We start from the raw sequence: 16,553 nt of genomic DNA, 5'->3' as shown, positions 1-16,553 counted from the left end.
AAATAGTGCTAGTCATACAAGACAAAAATATTTTTTTAGCAAAGAAGGCTTAAAATGGTAAAAAAAAAATATTTAATATGAAAGTGACCCTTACACCAGAAAAAAGAATGCACCATTTTCAAAATGAACCTACACAGCAGACAAGGAGCTGGCTGGGCTGGTAGCTGAATCCTTCTATGTCAGATAGTCAGGTTTGGGATTCAGGTGTTCCTGGGAGCTGCACACTCCTCTCAGGAAAGAAACACTGACTAAACTGCCTGGTGGATGGTAAGTCTGTGCTGAAGGCAGCAGATCAGTGTTCTCTAAATGTCTAATGTGACAAAATTATAGTACAGGCATCGGACCCCTTTTCCCGAAACCAGTTATCCAGAAATCTCAGAATTACGGAAAGCCTGTCTCCCACAGACTCCATTTTAATCAAATAATTCCGAATTTTAAAACTGATTTCCTTTTTCTATTTAGAAATAAAACAGTACCTTGTCATTGATCCAACTAAGATATAAATAATCCTTATTGGATGCAAAACAATCCTATTGAGTTTACTTAATGTTTTATTGATTTTTTAGTAGACTTAGGTATTGAGGTATTGAGATCCAAATTATGGAAAGACCCCTTTCGGAATACCCTTGGTCCCGAGCATTATGGATAATGGGTCGTATACCTGTACAGGTATGGGATCCATCATCTGTAAATCTGATATCCAGAAAGCTCATAATGGGTAGGCCATCTCCCAACAAATAATTTAAAAAACATATTTTCTTTTTCCTCTAACTTCATTTAATGTTTAAATTACTTTTAGTAGAGAAAGTATTAAGATCCAAACTATGGAAAGATCCCTTATCCCGAGAACCCCAGGTTCGAAGTGTTCTGGATAACACGCCCCATACCTATACTGTAAGGTTACAGCCACAAATCTGACACACAAACCTTATACCAAGCCTGGCACTCAAAATAAAGATCCTGCTGCTACGTGAGGAAAAAAAAGGTTAGAACCAAAAATGGGATAGAAGTTTGTCTGTCAAGAGGCAGAAACCTCCCTGAAGCTGGTTGAGAAGGCTGAAGCTACCAATAAGTTGTGCTTGGACTGTGAGGGTTGCTTTTTGTTTTTAATCCCTGTAATTACCAGGAAATTACAATATACAGACATTTTTTAATAAACCTTTAACTCTGACTGACAGATATTGTTATCCTGTACCAATACTACCACCAGCCTCCTATAAAGCTGTGTAGTGGGACTACTTGGTCAGCTACAAAGTAAAAGCTTAAATGACACCACTCTAGGATACAAATTCCCACATTATACATGGAAATTAGCAACTACTTACCACAACAACAGGTAGAATAACCATGAAGGCTAATCCATACACAAGTAAAACCTACAAATACAAAATAACACAACTATTAAAAATAAAGATACCATGCTGAGTATTTTAGCACAACAGACACATAAAGGGGAAAGCTCTAACCAGTAACATAAAACATATGTGGATATATAATTTAATAATACCACTGCTATATCACAAGTAACATGTAAATAGGTTTGAGCTTACAAAAAAAAAAAAAAAAGTAATTGCCTTTTTTGGCTTCATAAAGAAACAAAGCCCAAAACAATATTTCTAGAAATTATGTCTTTAATAAACTGAACTGCTATGGTCCCTGTGAATGTTTCAAATAGGAAGAGGGCATGTCATAAAGGACAGAAGAAGGGGGATAGCCAATCACAGCATTTACAAAAGCAAAGACAGGCTTCATTAGGTCAGCCTAGCTGCTGGTTGGTTCCTATCTTACAGCACAGTGTGCCGAGTGCTGCCGGCTCCCCTGCACAGCCTGGGAAAGGAGGTAGCAGGAAGTGAAACTGATGGATGGGGACAAGTTTTCTAAGCACATTTTTTTCCCACATTAGAGGAATATAATGCGCTGGCGCATCTGTTGAGAACAGCTTTATGTATGTTTTACAACAGATTCTATGGGTATTTATTATTCAGAATGACTTTACTATGGTATTATTTTGCCTGTTTATAGCACTTCAAATCACTTACCAACATAGAATTTTTCTGGTCCACAATCCACGCTGGTAGGGCTATACCAAACGTTGTAGCTATAGAAAAGAGGTGAAAAATTCAATAATTTTCTAATTAAATGAGCATACTATTGTCAAACAGACATAGATAATATCTTATGTAACACACACTATATATATATATATATATATATATATATATATATATATATATATATATATATATATATATATATATATATATATATATATATATATATATATAGGCTGAGGCACACACTTATAGGGATTACAACCTGGGTGCAAATCAGTATGTGTGTATATATATATATGTGTGAGAGGGAGAGGGAGCGAGAGAGAAGTAGCTAAAGAAAAGGAAACAACGAATGTAATTTAATTTGGTCAATAAATAAAATAAATGACAATACACTACCTTGTGGACCATCTGGGTTACCGTGCTCTTCCCAGTTTTTTCTTGACTCGTCATCTGTTAAACTATCATTTAAAAAAAAAAAAAAAAAATTAATAAAAATATATATTTAGTTTGATATAGCCAATATACCTGGTGGAACATGTCACATAAGCAACATTTAACTAGAAATAACGAGCTTTAACAATATGCAATGTCTTCTAATGTATCTTCTATAAACATACAAATATTGCAACTATTAGCCCGCACCTCTGGGGGGGGGTTGCAATTTCATAGGGATAGGTGTTTAAAAAAAAAACAAACCTTTAGATTAAGACCAAGAAAACAGTAGGTTTACCACAGGAAATGATATGTTGGAAAGTAAAGTACTAACACTTACTGACCAATATGGGTGAATTTGTCATTCTACTACAAACCACCAAACTGAATTGCTTTGCTAAAGTTAGCGTATTAAGAAAAATGTATGTAAATTCGTAAAAATATGACTTCAAAGGAACCAAGACATTAAAATCGCAGTTTCAATAGTTTCACAGTTTCAATTAAGTTTTATGGTCACAAACAAGCAATCATCAGCTACGCAGAACTGAAAATGCAATAAAATAGCTAAAAATGCAACAAAAATCATTAACACACATTAACTTTTTAGGATAAAAAAAAACATTTAAAAAATAAAAATGTGTGTCAAATTGACAATATGAATCCCTAAAAAATGTGTGCACTTAAGTGTAAATTAAAGTGTGTGTTAGTGTAGAAATTTTGAGCTGCTATGATGGTGAACACTACAGGGGTTGACACTGGGGGACACAGGAGGTAGAGACACCTAGGCGATTCTACATTCTGTGGCGTTTAAAAGGTATTCTAAACATGCTTTTGTTTTTATAAAAAAAAAACAAAAAAAAAAACAAACCTTTAAGTACTCAAGGCACCATTGTCATGCAATATCAGGATAATGAAAAATACTTTTATTGGTTCAAGAATCAAATCTTAAATGGTAGAATGAATTATTTGCAATGTATAGTGTAATTTAGAAATAAAAACTATAGCATAAAATCATGACAGAATCCCTTTTAAGGGGAATGGTTTAGCACAGGGGTGGCCAAAACATTGATCATGGTCCACCAGTCGATCCCCTGTGGATTTCTGGTGGACCGCGTCTAACCCGGGAAATGCGGCGCTTTTATCAGATATGCGCACGTATGCTGCGTTGCGTACGTATGCGAGGAGGAGCCAAAGTGGATCTCTGTCCGAAAAAGTCTGGGCACCCCTGGTTTAGCATGTATTCTCTTCTGCTATAAAAATGGCAGATACAGGATGAAATTGGCCTGGATTTGACAGAAAAAGGAAAACCTTGTGATGTGTGTATGCTAAGGAAATGTCATGACTGCCAAATTATAAAAAAATTTTGCAACAAGTTAGTACTTTGTTGTGAGTGAAGCCCAGGTAACCTTTAGTGAATATCATATTACGAAGGAGAATGGAAGTGCGATAAGAGATATAAGTTTAGTGTAGAATCACAAAATGTATTATCAACTGAGCAAGGCATTAGGCATATTTTAAGAAGGTAGAATTTCTTGTCACATTAAGAGCAATGACAGATGTGGCGCTTTGCACTAAGCCAGAGTCCCCAGCCTTTCTTACTTGTGAGCCACATTCAAAAAAAAAACTTGGAGAGCAACACAAGCACCATAAAAGTTAATGGAGGTGCCAAATAATGGCTAAGATTGGCTATTAGGGAGTCTCTATGCACAGCTTACAGGAGGCTTTATTTGGTAGCAAATCTTGTTTTTATGCAACCATAACTTGCCCCCAAAGTCAGGAATTCAAAAATAACTACCTGGTTTGGGGGCACTGGGAACAACATCCAAGGGCTTGGTGACCAACATGTTACCCCCAAACCACAGGTTGGGGATCACTGCTCTAAACCATCCAAACCATATCACTGCCTGCAAAGTAAATAGCAGTGAGTAAAGTACACAAATTGCACAAACATGCCATAATGCCATAAAAAAGCTATTTCTATCTGAGTGATTTATCTGCAGCAATCTGTATCGGTCTATATACATTTTGTGGAAGAGAGGTTTTCGAGAAAAATTACAAAGAATTTCCAAATTTTATTAACGTTAATAACTTCTTTGTTTACACACACACAGACTGGATCTTAGCATTTGATGTTTGCACAGAAGCTCTGTTTACATTACTTACGCTGCATAAGCTTTGGCTATTCTCATAAACATTACTTCATCTCCTCCTTTATCGGGGTGAAATTTTCGAGACAGATGATGATACTGTTTCCTGATTTCTGAGACAGTTGCACCCTTTCAAAATAAAAGCATTGCATTAGTAAAAAAAGACTTAAGGCCAGCACCTGTTTTTCCCGAAATCGCCCCGCTGCGTCTGCCATCCCACCGGCGACTTACATGTTCGCCGGTTGGATGGCAGGGGAAGGCAACTCGGGGAGATTAGTCGCCCGCGAACAGGGAGTTTTGCCGCGGGCGACTAATCTCCCCGTGTGCCAGAGCCCTAAAGGACTGCTCTATCAAAATTAATCCTATTAAAGAGGGTGTTAGCTCTAACAAAATTAGTCCTATATCTACATGGTTACAGTTGGTTGGATTGTTCCCCCGCCTAGGGTGAAATGGGGTCTAGTGAAGGGCTGCAAGGTATTCCATGCGACAAATGTCCTGAACTGTATGTTCTATTGTCATCTTTGTTGGTGGGGTTCTGGGGGGGGGGGGGGGGGGGGGGGGATTGTGTCTTTCAGTTCGGAGCAAATAGTCATTTAGCTGCAGTAAGTTTTAATCTAGCTAGTTCCTGGACATGATTTTTGAGCTTTGTGAATGACTGCCCCTTCTTAACCTGTCCGTTATAGCTTCTAATGCTAACAGAATTGAAAACTATTGCAAAAATATGGCAGTCCCCTCATAGGAGATCAGATAGGTAATGTAAAATCATTGTGGAAATACTTTTAAAGGGGGTTTTCCACCTTTATCTAATATCCTCAAATCTAATAGTTCACATTAATAGAACAATCTTTGCCACATACATTATTAACAAAAACTGTGCAGCTGAAGAGATATTCATCTCAGAATCATCCCTCTGCTGATCCTTCACTTCTGCACACATTACAGTTGCTTATTTACTTTCTTATATGATGTCATGCATAGTACTGGCAGCAGACTCCTATTGGCTGCGTCTCCTGTCAGTCTGACACTGCTTCCTGGGCCTGTGACAGTGCTGCAAATCTAACATAGTATGTTAGTATGTTAACACAGTATGTTAGATTTGTGATATGCTGAGTCTGTTTGCCTATGCAATTGGAAGGAAAAAATGAACCAATTAACCTTTCAATTTTTGCAACTGGTCAGAGTGCACAAGTAACCAATAAATTGGTCCAATAGGATAAAAGTAAGGGCAAAGCCTGGAAATGATGATGTAAGCATATAAGAAGATTTCAGTGTGCCAGGTTCATAACAGGCCACTCCCATCCAGTCAAAAATGATCAGAGAGACAGAAGAAAGACAAATTTTTAAGGTAAAAAAGTAGCTTTTACAGTGGTCTTTTCATTTTTTTATGAAATATGGATTTTCTGAGAGCATTGTTGGTGGTTTAATAAGATTTGAAAATTGAAGCTGAACAACCACTTTAAGGAAAAATTATAAATAGCATGCAAAGACAATGTTATGATGGATGTAAAAAAAAAAGGTTTAATGGCTGATGTCAGTATCTCTTAAAGAGAAGTTTTGTATAACCCCAAAACCTTGTGTATGTGCCAAAATGGGGTCCTAATGCCCATGCACAGGCTACCCGTTATAGAGCATGAGGAGGGAGGGTGAATTAGGAGTGCAATAACAGTAAATGACTTCCCGGCCTCTATGCCTGAAGCATACAGGCAGAGCTGGCTGGGTAAGAATTGACCCTATGTGCAATGCTGAAGACAGGCAAGGCTTCTGCTTTTTTTCATAACAAAATCAGGAATTAGGATATGAGAAACAGGAAAATGATTCTTCTATGCAAGCAACAGTAAACATTTTGCATTCTGATGACAGTGTTACTTTATAAACCATTTTATGGATATGCAAACATAACTCTTTTGTCATGAAATTTATTACTTACTGGGTCCAAACCTAACACTTCATATGGGTTGTATTCCTGATATTCTCTGTCAGTTTTGGAAACTTTATAGGCAAGAAAAATAAATAACGCCCATCCCAGAAGCAAAAATATTTTCCTGTTGGGAAAAATAAAGTAATTCAATTAAAACCTGAAAAGTTTAAATACCTGAGTACTGTTCAGTATAGGGCTGTACTCTATACTATAGAGGGCAGGAACGGCAAAATCAAGAACAAGGTGTAAAATGTGACCACACACAATCAAAGATTTAAGTCATCCTATATGTTGACTTACAAGATAATGGGTTGCATGCTGTATAAGTTGGCTAAACAAGCAGATCAGCAATCTGAAATAATTTACTTATTCTTCTGTTGCGCTATAAGAGAGGATCTCCATCTTTTTGTGTAGAGCAGGCCATATGCACACTACTTAAAGCTGCCAACTCAGGCCCTTCAGACTTAGTCCTATCCCCTATGTTGCCGTGTGCGTCACTTTTGGTAATGGCACTTCTGAAGACAGGCATCACACCGTGCTGGAAACCCCTAGCCCCACTGGCATATTTCCTTAGGAACTGTGTGGTGGGGGCTGGGGTTTTTTTTTTATTTTTTTGTTAGAAAAAGAAAAATCTTATATATAGGCACATGAGGGCCTCCCCCAAAAGCTTCCCACCCTAGGCACTGGCCCTTGGTGCCTATAAATACAGCACACTTTTTATCAGTGTAGTTTAACAGTGTATAATATTTAAATGCATACAAATGCTCTAAATTTTTTGGTGTTACAGGCCCTTTAGCATGACATGGGCTTGTATCAGCATGTCCACAGTAAAGCGCACAAATCAATACCATCTGGAAACAAATTATTTGCAAACAAAAACTTACTTTAGGGTGGGAACTACATTCCTCTGTGGCTTTACTAATTTTAGCTGGAACCACTGACAACTTCTATAGACGTGTCTTTTGTTTTTCAGCCGAATTTGCTCTATAAAAATGAAAAAACAACTTAAATAAATAACTGAATTAGATTTCTGCAGCAAGCAATAACCAACATTGAGAGATAAAACTTGGCTCATATTAGTGACCTATAAAAGAAAAACATTCGCCCTCTAAACTGCTTGCAAAAATGTAATGTACCTTATTCAAACAGGAAATTATAGTCATTTGCAATAACAATAAACAGACAAATATGGCTTATCAACCTTTTTATAAATTGATAATATAGTACTTTTAATAGATATAAATTCATTGCAAATGCAATAATATTTATTTGATAATATAACACAGTATACAGTATATTACTGTTGGGATGGTGGGACAATCAGTTGCATAACTTCCAACACCAGTCAGGGTATGCCTTCCATTTACTACCCGTCAGTTTTTTCCCCGATTCGCATTTTCAGCACTAAAATTTGAAACAGAGGTTTCGGAGTCAAAAAATTCAGGATCTTTGCAACTTTTCTCATGTAGTAAATTTTAAAAGAGAGAAATGTTAGAGTTTTAGTCAATGTGACCCTTGATCTGTGAACAGAGAGTTGGAGCTGTTTTAGGGCTTAACTACATGGAAGATTTTGATCAGATTTTGTGGGTCAGGTTTTATCTGACCCATGCAACATCATGAGATTTTGTAGGAACACCACAGCTGTAGCCCATACATTGGCAGATTTCAGCTGCCGATTCGGGGCCTTTATACCGATTCTGCAGTTTATCTGCCCATGTATGGGCACCCCTGACATGCATACCTGGACAAGACCTGGGCAAATTTAGGAGAGATCAGGCAGGTTTGATTTTCCGTTGGATTGGGGACCGCATAATCGTGTTGATGTCTTCCCCGATCCAACGACGCCTATGACCATCATTATAATTCGATCACTTGGACCTAGGGCATATCGGGAGAAGATCCATTCCCTTGGCGACCTCGCAAAATGAGCAAATCTTCCAGTATACGGATACCATGCTACAAAATCTTCCATGTAGCTTAGGTAAAAAAAAATTTCTGTAGTAGCAGGAGAGAACATCACTCTCATCAGGATTACGTCCAAACTATTTAAATAAAATCAAATGGTTTGATCGCTCCATGGTGATCTTCCTCAAGGAAAACAAACTGACTAGTGCAATTACTTTTGTTTAATTTTGTTAGTTAATTTGTTCTCACTGCCTGGCATTTATCACTAGATTACAGGTGTCTTAAAACATTTTATATATCTTTTATTGCCTCCATGAAAAAGCTGGAATCCTTGACAACTTGATTTAACATTTTACTAAATCACTATTCTGGTACAAAATCTTGTTCCAGTTCTGTGAAGAAGGAAAGGGGGCACTTTCTTTGGCTTTATAAAGAACAAATTCTAGTTTTACCACCCACCCAAACATTCCTCTCTGCCCTCATTTTGTATTTTTAATCATTATTTTGCAAAGAAATAACCTTAAACCAACAGCATTTAATCAAAAGTAATTTAAATATAGGAACCCATTCACTGGCCCCAGTGCATTATTGCGCTAAATCACTCACTTGTCATCTACGAATTTTAAACACCAAGGAAAAATTGGGATACAAAATATAATAATTATAATATTTTTCACTTTATTACTTTTCATTGGCAGCCAACAGAGAGCATTTTTGACTGAAAGAGCTGAAAAGAGTTAAAAACTTGAATGAACAAAAAAAACAACCTTGTCTGAGGTGGTTCTTGTGTCATGTGGTCAGCTGAACACAACCTCTGCCCAGACATACCTAAACAGACATCCCTGTACAACTGACTAAACAGAAAAGGGGACATACATGGTATGGCCACTGTTCATTTTGGTGACAGCCTAAATATTCAGAGCAGCAGAAGTGTAGAGTAGCTTTGTATATTTTATCTGCATATGTATGGCCAGCTTTATTCTCAGTAGAAAATCAATAATGTAAACCTAATGTTTGTATGCTGAGGCAAAGGTCTTCAAATTTGAGGAATGGACATAACTATGTGTTAGTCAATGCTAACATATAACTAAAAGATCTGAGACTCAGGAAATTCCATTGTTCCCAATTTGTCTAGTTTAGATACACAATACCTATGTAGTGTACATAAGAACACATCTTTGTAATGAAGAAAAAGGGTCATAGAACATCTGGAATCTGTCCTGGATTAAGCATATGCAGCAAGGTATGAGGTCCGCAAGAAGCATGTTGCAACTACAGGATAAATTATTTGGTGGCAATGCAACATGAGAATATTTTGAAACATTTTCTTTCAAAACACACAGTGGGTGTCATGGGCCTTGTCCACCAGGATGTGAAACTGGTCTATGCAATTAAGCATTCAAGGGGTCAAACCACTTGCGTGTCTTGCCTGCCTTGCATTTTTACAGCCAGCCAGATTGTAAGGCATCTGCAACCATCTTGCAACAAATAGCAGGCATGAATCATACTGTATTAACCACATAATGCTTTAGCTAACATTTAGTCACATAATACCACATGTATTAACTGCTTTCATTATTCTAACCTGCAAATTCTGACTAGGACATATATACTGTGACTCATGACTTAAGGCACAGGCCTAAGATTAGATGAAATGTCAGCCATAGAGAATTACATTTTTTATTTTTGCAAGAGTGATGTAGACATAGTGACATATGTACACTGGATTAAAAACACTTCAAATGTTTTCAAATGTTACATAACCCTCCCCTAGATTATTTTGGTTATCTAAATATTAAACACTGTTTTCAGGCACATACAAAAACAACATTTTACTGGTTTCATATTTCCAATTAAAGAAGTACTGCCTCCTTTATTTTAACCACATACCAAGTAAGATATGAATATACTCATAAACTGACGCTTAAACTGGCAACAGAAACAAGCACACAAAAAATATATTCAACTACACTAAAAATCTGTCGCTGTACTCACCTTATTAAAGTAAATTACATATACTGACATAATGTTATGTTTCTTCTGCTATCCCTGGTCTTTTAAAAACACCCAGAAACGGAAATGTCCAGGCACAAAGCTAGATGATTTCTTGTAGGACCCACCATGTAATGATCCACATATTTGCCACAACTTTCACAGAACAGTGGTCAAATCAAAGAATGTGGATCTTGGTACAAGTACGGCACACCTGCTTCGAGTTCCTCAGAGATCTTTTAACAGGTACAGATACTGAACATACTAAACATGCACTGCAGCTGTACTACAAAAAGCTACAAACACTACTGGTAACTAACAAAAAGAAAAAACTGCAACGGCTTAGACTACATAGGCAACGCTATGCGGATCCGACAATGCACAAAAACACTGTGTTATGAATTTGTCGGACTACACTCCTACTAAAGAGCAAATTACAGTACTTTCAAAGGGGCTAACATACTGTCCCACAAGAACAATGGATAAAATTGAACTCTGCAAGGACATGGAGGAATTCTTTAGAAAGCTGCGCCTTAAGGAATACTTTCATGAAAGGCCACACAAAGGTTCTGACACCTCCATGCAACAGGAACAAATTACAAAAAAGAAAGTCAAGTGGACACCTCCTGCAGGCCTTAATCCCAAACTGGATCAATATATAGATTCTTTTAGAGACAAGGTTAAATCAACCATCCTGGTCAAGGCAAAGAAACAGAACCACAATCTGAGTATCCAGGAAAGGAATGCTGTTAAACGCCTAAAAAACAACAAAGACATTATCATCAAACCAGCTGACAAAGGGGGTGCAGTGGTCATTATGAATACTTCAGACTACATTACGGAGGCTCACAGACAGCTATCGAACCCAAACCACTACACTAAACTAGATACTGACCCCACAGTGGCCTATAAGAAAGAACTAAAATACACAAAGAAGGTAACCCTGGACGACCTATAGTATCTGGGATTGGCACTCTGACAGAGGGCATATCAGGCTGGGTTGAGCAGATCTTGAAACCTGTTGTAAGGGGTACACCAAGCTACTTACAAGACACAACTGATCTGCTTAAACTTGCAGGTATAGGGCCACTCCCAGAGGGCACCCTGTTGGCAACAATGGATGTGGAATCACTCTATACAAACATTCCACATACAGATGGTATAGCCGCCTGCAAAGAATTTCTGGAAAAGGAGGGCCTACCATCTCATGCAGTTACACAACTGATTGAGTTCACCTTGAGACACAATCACTTCCTATTCGGGCAGGAAATATATCTACAGAAGATGGGTACACGCTTTGCACCCCAATATGCCAATCTTTTCATGGCAAAACTAGAAGAGGACTTTCTCTCTACCTGTAACACCAAGCCTCTGACGTACCTCCGCTATATAGATGACATATTCATAATCTGGACCGGTACTGAACAAGACCTCATTCAATTTCACAAACAATTTCATGACTTACACCGAACTATCAATTTAAAGCTGAACTACTCCCATACCCACATTCACTTTTTAGATACAACCATTCTGATCAGAGAGAATAATTTACAAACCAACATATATCGAAAGCCAACGGATAAACCATCTTATCTAATGTATGATAGCTTTCACCCTGACCACACCAAACACTCCATCATCTACAGCCAGGCTCTACGATATAATCGGGTATGTTCTGACACTACTGAAAGGGACCACCACCTAAAAACACTTAAAGCAGACTTCATTAACAGGGGCTACAACCCAAGGATTGTGGATCAAAACATCTATACAGCCACCAGAATTCCCAGAAGTCAACTTCTGCAATATAAACAAAAAACAGAAACAAATAGGGTTCCTCTAGTAGTCACATACAATCCCCAACTAAAGACCCTCAGAAAAATAGCTAAAGATCTACAGTGCACACTCCATAAGGATGAGAGGCTCCGAAACATATTCCCAGACCCACCACTTCTGGCATTCAGGCAGCCCCCAAACCTAAAAAAACTAATAACAAGAAGTGCCTTAACACAACCCAACAAAAATGGAACCTATCCCCGTGGCAAAAAACAATGCAAAACCTGCCCACACGTCTGTAATTCAGACAAAATACAGATTCCGGACACATTAGAGGAATACAGCATCCATGGCCAGTACGACTGTTATTCCTCCAACGTGGTGTACTTAATACAGTGCACTAGGTGCCCAACAGGAGGACTGTATATAGGAGAGACTGGCCAAAGCCCAAGAAAGAGGAATACACACCACCGCTTTACCATAACAAATAAAAAACTGGACACACCAGTAGGGAACCATTTTAACAGCCCTCACCACTCCATAAATGATTTAAGAATCTTGGTCCTTAAGGGAAACTTCAAAACAGAGAATGAAAGGAAGGTATGGGAGTACAAATAAATGAAAACTTTCAACTCTCTGGAGAAAGGACTGAACCTGGGCCTTGGATTTATAGCAAATTACATAGATTAAAGGAGAATGCAAGTCAAAATTTAAAAAGCATACTGCCCAATAGTCCCCCAATTGTTTTTTTTTGGCTCACCTAATCAAATATTTACTCAGTCACACTTACTTCACATTTTCTAGAACAGGCAGCCATCTCTAAAAAGGTATTCTCCCTTCCTTTCCCTCCTTGCTTCATACTGCACATGCGTTTCATTCCCTCCCCCCCTGCCCTCTGGCAGATCCGCTTCTGATTGGCTGGTGGGCATGTGTAGCTCAGAACAGGAGACAGGATCAAGTTACACACATGCTCAGAGAATAGGAAGGCTGCCGCTGGCAGCCTACAGGAAGGACAGAGAGATTTCAGTGATGTCACTGTAGTCTTCACACTGCTGTAGGCTGCCAGCACCATATCTCAGAGAAGCAAGCAGGGATCTGGGAATTTAGATATGCAGTAAGTACTTAAAAATAATGCCTTTAGACTTACTTTTAATTTATATTAACCTTTCATTGTCCTTTAAGAACTGCCTGCACCTAGCCAGAAATACCAACATGTGTACCTTATCTGTTTGTATCTGTTTGTCCCTTGCAGCCCCCCCCCCCCCCCCCAGCTTCATTGTATTCAGCTTGAAAAAGGAACTAAAATGTTCTGAAAGCTTGCTATGATTATCTTAGTTAGCCAATAAAGGTATCACCTTTATACCACTTTTGTTATTTTTTATTTCAAAAGGGTTACCCTGTAAACATAGTTGACTATACATAAACAGATCCATTCATTAGCCATGGCGACTGCCATGGAAAAAGCAGTCAGAGATGATCTCTGTCAGAAGAAAAACACAGGACAGAATCTGCCCATGTGACATTAGTCTAAAGAACCCCAAGATTCATGAACATCATATGTTTATAGAAAGAATTATTTTTTGTTATTTTCAGAAGATTATATTGTGTCAATCCATTTATTATCATTAAACATCTCTCTAAAATCATTCATTGTAATGCACTATTGTTTCTGCCCCTGCAGTGACTTCAGTGAAGAATTCTTTGTTCTAATAGCCTTACTGGAACCTGCTGGAATACTGGAACTTGCCAAAAGAAAAGAGCGCTCAAAGAGCAAAACTCAATTGGATTTCTCAAAAGAAAAAAATTGAATTAAATTAAATCAATAAAGTAAATAAATGACAAACTAACAAACAAAAGTACACAAATTAACAAAAGAATAAAAATATATAGGTAAGGTATATACCAAATAATGAGATTGGGCTCGGGTGTCAAAACCCCGAACCTGTCACTTAAGGTTCAAGGTTCAATCTCCCAAGCGGTTTTAGATCAGAGAAATCAACGTGCTCACCGGCATCCAGTAGTGGTCCGGGTGCTCAAAGCCCCGAACCCGCAGCTGAAGGGAAAAATCTCAAAAGTTGAAAGTAGGGCATCAAGCACTTCGGACTCAAGGAATCTGCTAAAATACGAACTTTATTTCTTCATGTTTAAAAGCAAGAGTGCCTCTTGCCAACTGCTTGTCTTACTTTGCATTATCATTACGGATTAATTTAGGAGTGTAAGCTCTTCTGCATCAGTGCAGTACAACTTTTTATCTGCAGCTCAGTCGCTGAGGAATACTTAGGTGGATGTATAAACGCTCTATCGTACTAGCATGGAACAGCATAATCATACCCTTCATTAACAGACACAGTAGTTTATATATTTAATTACCCTGAAAATGCCAACTCCATTACAGGGAGCATACAGCCGGTGCCCCCAAAAAGTTATTATTAAAGACTTTCAGTGCCTTTACTATGGAAAAGGAAATGGAAAACACTAGGCTGCTTTAACAATTGGGCTAAACTTGGTTCCACTGTTAAACAGCTGAACTAAACACATAAAAATGTAAATACTTTTTTTGTATAGTGGCACAGTTAACATTTTCTGCTGCCATGACTTGATGACTATAGAGGCCAAAGGACAGCTGCTTTGGAATAGGAAGTGATGACGCGCTTGTGTAACTCCCGGCATCCCCCGAGAGCCTCGGACCAGCACCAGATGCTGCCGGGCAGCTGCAATTGAGCAAATACATGAGATATTCCATCCACAGAGTGCCAGCAATTATGACGCGGGGTCAGCACAGAACATTCCATTGTACCACCTGCTAGGCACTCACCAGAGTTCTTGTCCTGCGGCCACAGGTAATATGTAGCCGGGATGACGATAAGCCCTACGAAGGAAGTCAGGAAGTAAAAGAACGTGTTGCCACTGTCGTCATACTGAAACTGTTGCCCGGCCATGTCTCACCAACTTCCCGGCACCTCCCTGCGGGGCGCAATGCCGAGAAGCCTGTAGGGAGTGATCACCGATTCACCCGTTCACAGACCTACCGAGGGCCGTTACACGGCCAAAGGCCCACCCACCACTTCCAGTGGGGTTCCGCCCACACGTCGTGTCATTTCTCGCGATAACTCTATGGAAGACGTGTATCTATTTTGTATAAACTTTATCAAACAGACAAAGCGTCTAAGAGTTTTCGAGAGTTTATAAAAAAAACTTTATTTATGTCGATTACAGGTCCGGAAGGGGGGATTTTTTTTATACTGTGCCATACACAAGTATTGAGAGCAGTGACCAATTATCTCATGACAGTACGTAACTAGTCTTTCACTGAGAATGTGGTCTTTGCGCTAAAACTTAAGGAGCTCTGTGTGGTCAAAAGTCACAGTGGGCGATAAGGACTGTTACCATGAGACAAGTTGAGAATATTGCCTCGGGCAGCAGCGCCTACACGTTACCAGGGGAAGCAAAAAAGCTGCTAGTAACTAAGCCGAAATTCCATTTTTTAAATCAGAATTTAGCCTCTTCTAACGCAGAGAGCGCAGTTGTAACATTCTCCTCTCCACCAACTCCAAAGCCAAACAAGTAAGCGCAGGGGCAGCATCAGAAAAGCTGCCCCAGGCAGGGATGTATTTATGTCCGGCACTGCCCAAGGCTCCAGACCTAAACACAGAGCCGCCATCAGAAATCACGGGGCTCCTCACAACAAAATTTTCTGGGCCCTCCCTCCTCCCATGCCCCCAATAGCCCCTCCCCCATTGACCCCTCCCATCAATACAAACGATACAGAGTCTTTGGTAGCCAGGACCCCCTAAAACATTTGTGGCCAGGGGCTACATTTTGCATTGGTGCCAGAACATTGCTAGCCAGCCCAGAGCCCCCTAAAACATTGGTGGTCCTCCCCCAAATACTATGGCCCGCTCCCCCCACGCATCCTTCAGCTCCCCCGCCAGTATCCTCCAGCTCCCCCCATTTCCTCCTGCTTCCTCCAGGGCCCTCCAAGCATCCTCCAGTCCCCCGCCCCAGCGTCCTCCTGCCCCCCCAAAGCATCCTTCAGCTCCCCCAACATCCTCCAGGGCCCCAAAGCATCCTTCAGCTCCCCCCAGGGCCCCCGAAGCATCCTCCAGTACCCCCCCAGCGTCCCCCTGCACCCCCTCAAAGCATCCTTCAGCTCCCCCCAACATCCTCCAGGGCCCCAAAGCATCCTTCAGCTCCCCCCAGGGCCCCCCAAGCATCCTCCAGTCCCCCCGAGCGTCCTCCTGGCCCCCCCCACTGACATCTCCCTAGCCATGGCCGGGGTTCAGCCCACAAGCAGAGCAGCTAATGTCCCGTTTCTCCTTACAGAGG

At 39.6% G+C, this 16,553-nt stretch overlaps 1 protein-coding gene across 2 annotated transcripts in view; it reads right to left on the bottom strand.

The window, feature by feature from the left end:
• Positions 1 to 15,351, bottom strand: part of sec63 (SEC63 homolog, protein translocation regulator) — a 29,970-nt gene extending 14,619 nt beyond the window's left edge. The window contains exons 1-8 of one of the 2 annotated variants that reach the window (XM_018094318.2): positions 15,043 to 15,112; positions 7,856 to 7,958; positions 7,439 to 7,538; positions 6,564 to 6,678; positions 4,653 to 4,765; positions 2,454 to 2,515; positions 2,040 to 2,098; positions 1,326 to 1,376 (exon numbers count right to left, since the gene is read on the bottom strand). In XM_018094318.2, the coding sequence (XP_017949807.1) occupies positions 1,326 to 1,376; positions 2,040 to 2,098; positions 2,454 to 2,515; positions 4,653 to 4,684 (204 nt within the window). In that variant the 5' untranslated portion in view covers positions 4,685 to 4,765; positions 6,564 to 6,678; positions 7,439 to 7,538; positions 7,856 to 7,958; positions 15,043 to 15,112. Of the gene's footprint in view, positions 1 to 1,325; positions 1,377 to 2,039; positions 2,099 to 2,453; positions 2,516 to 4,652; positions 4,766 to 6,563; positions 6,679 to 7,438; positions 7,539 to 7,855; positions 7,959 to 15,042 lie in introns of both variants that reach the window. The other variant, XM_012963553.3, reaches the window with a different exon arrangement.
• Between the last annotated feature and the right edge of the window lie 1,202 nt (positions 15,352 to 16,553).

Source organism: Xenopus tropicalis, chromosome 5 (assembly GCF_000004195.4).
Source record: "Xenopus tropicalis strain Nigerian chromosome 5, UCB_Xtro_10.0, whole genome shotgun sequence".
Lineage (NCBI taxonomy): Eukaryota > Metazoa > Chordata > Amphibia > Anura > Pipidae > Xenopus > Xenopus tropicalis.
The sequence above is the reverse complement of the archived record's forward strand: the minus strand, read 5'-3'. Positions and strand labels throughout refer to the sequence as shown.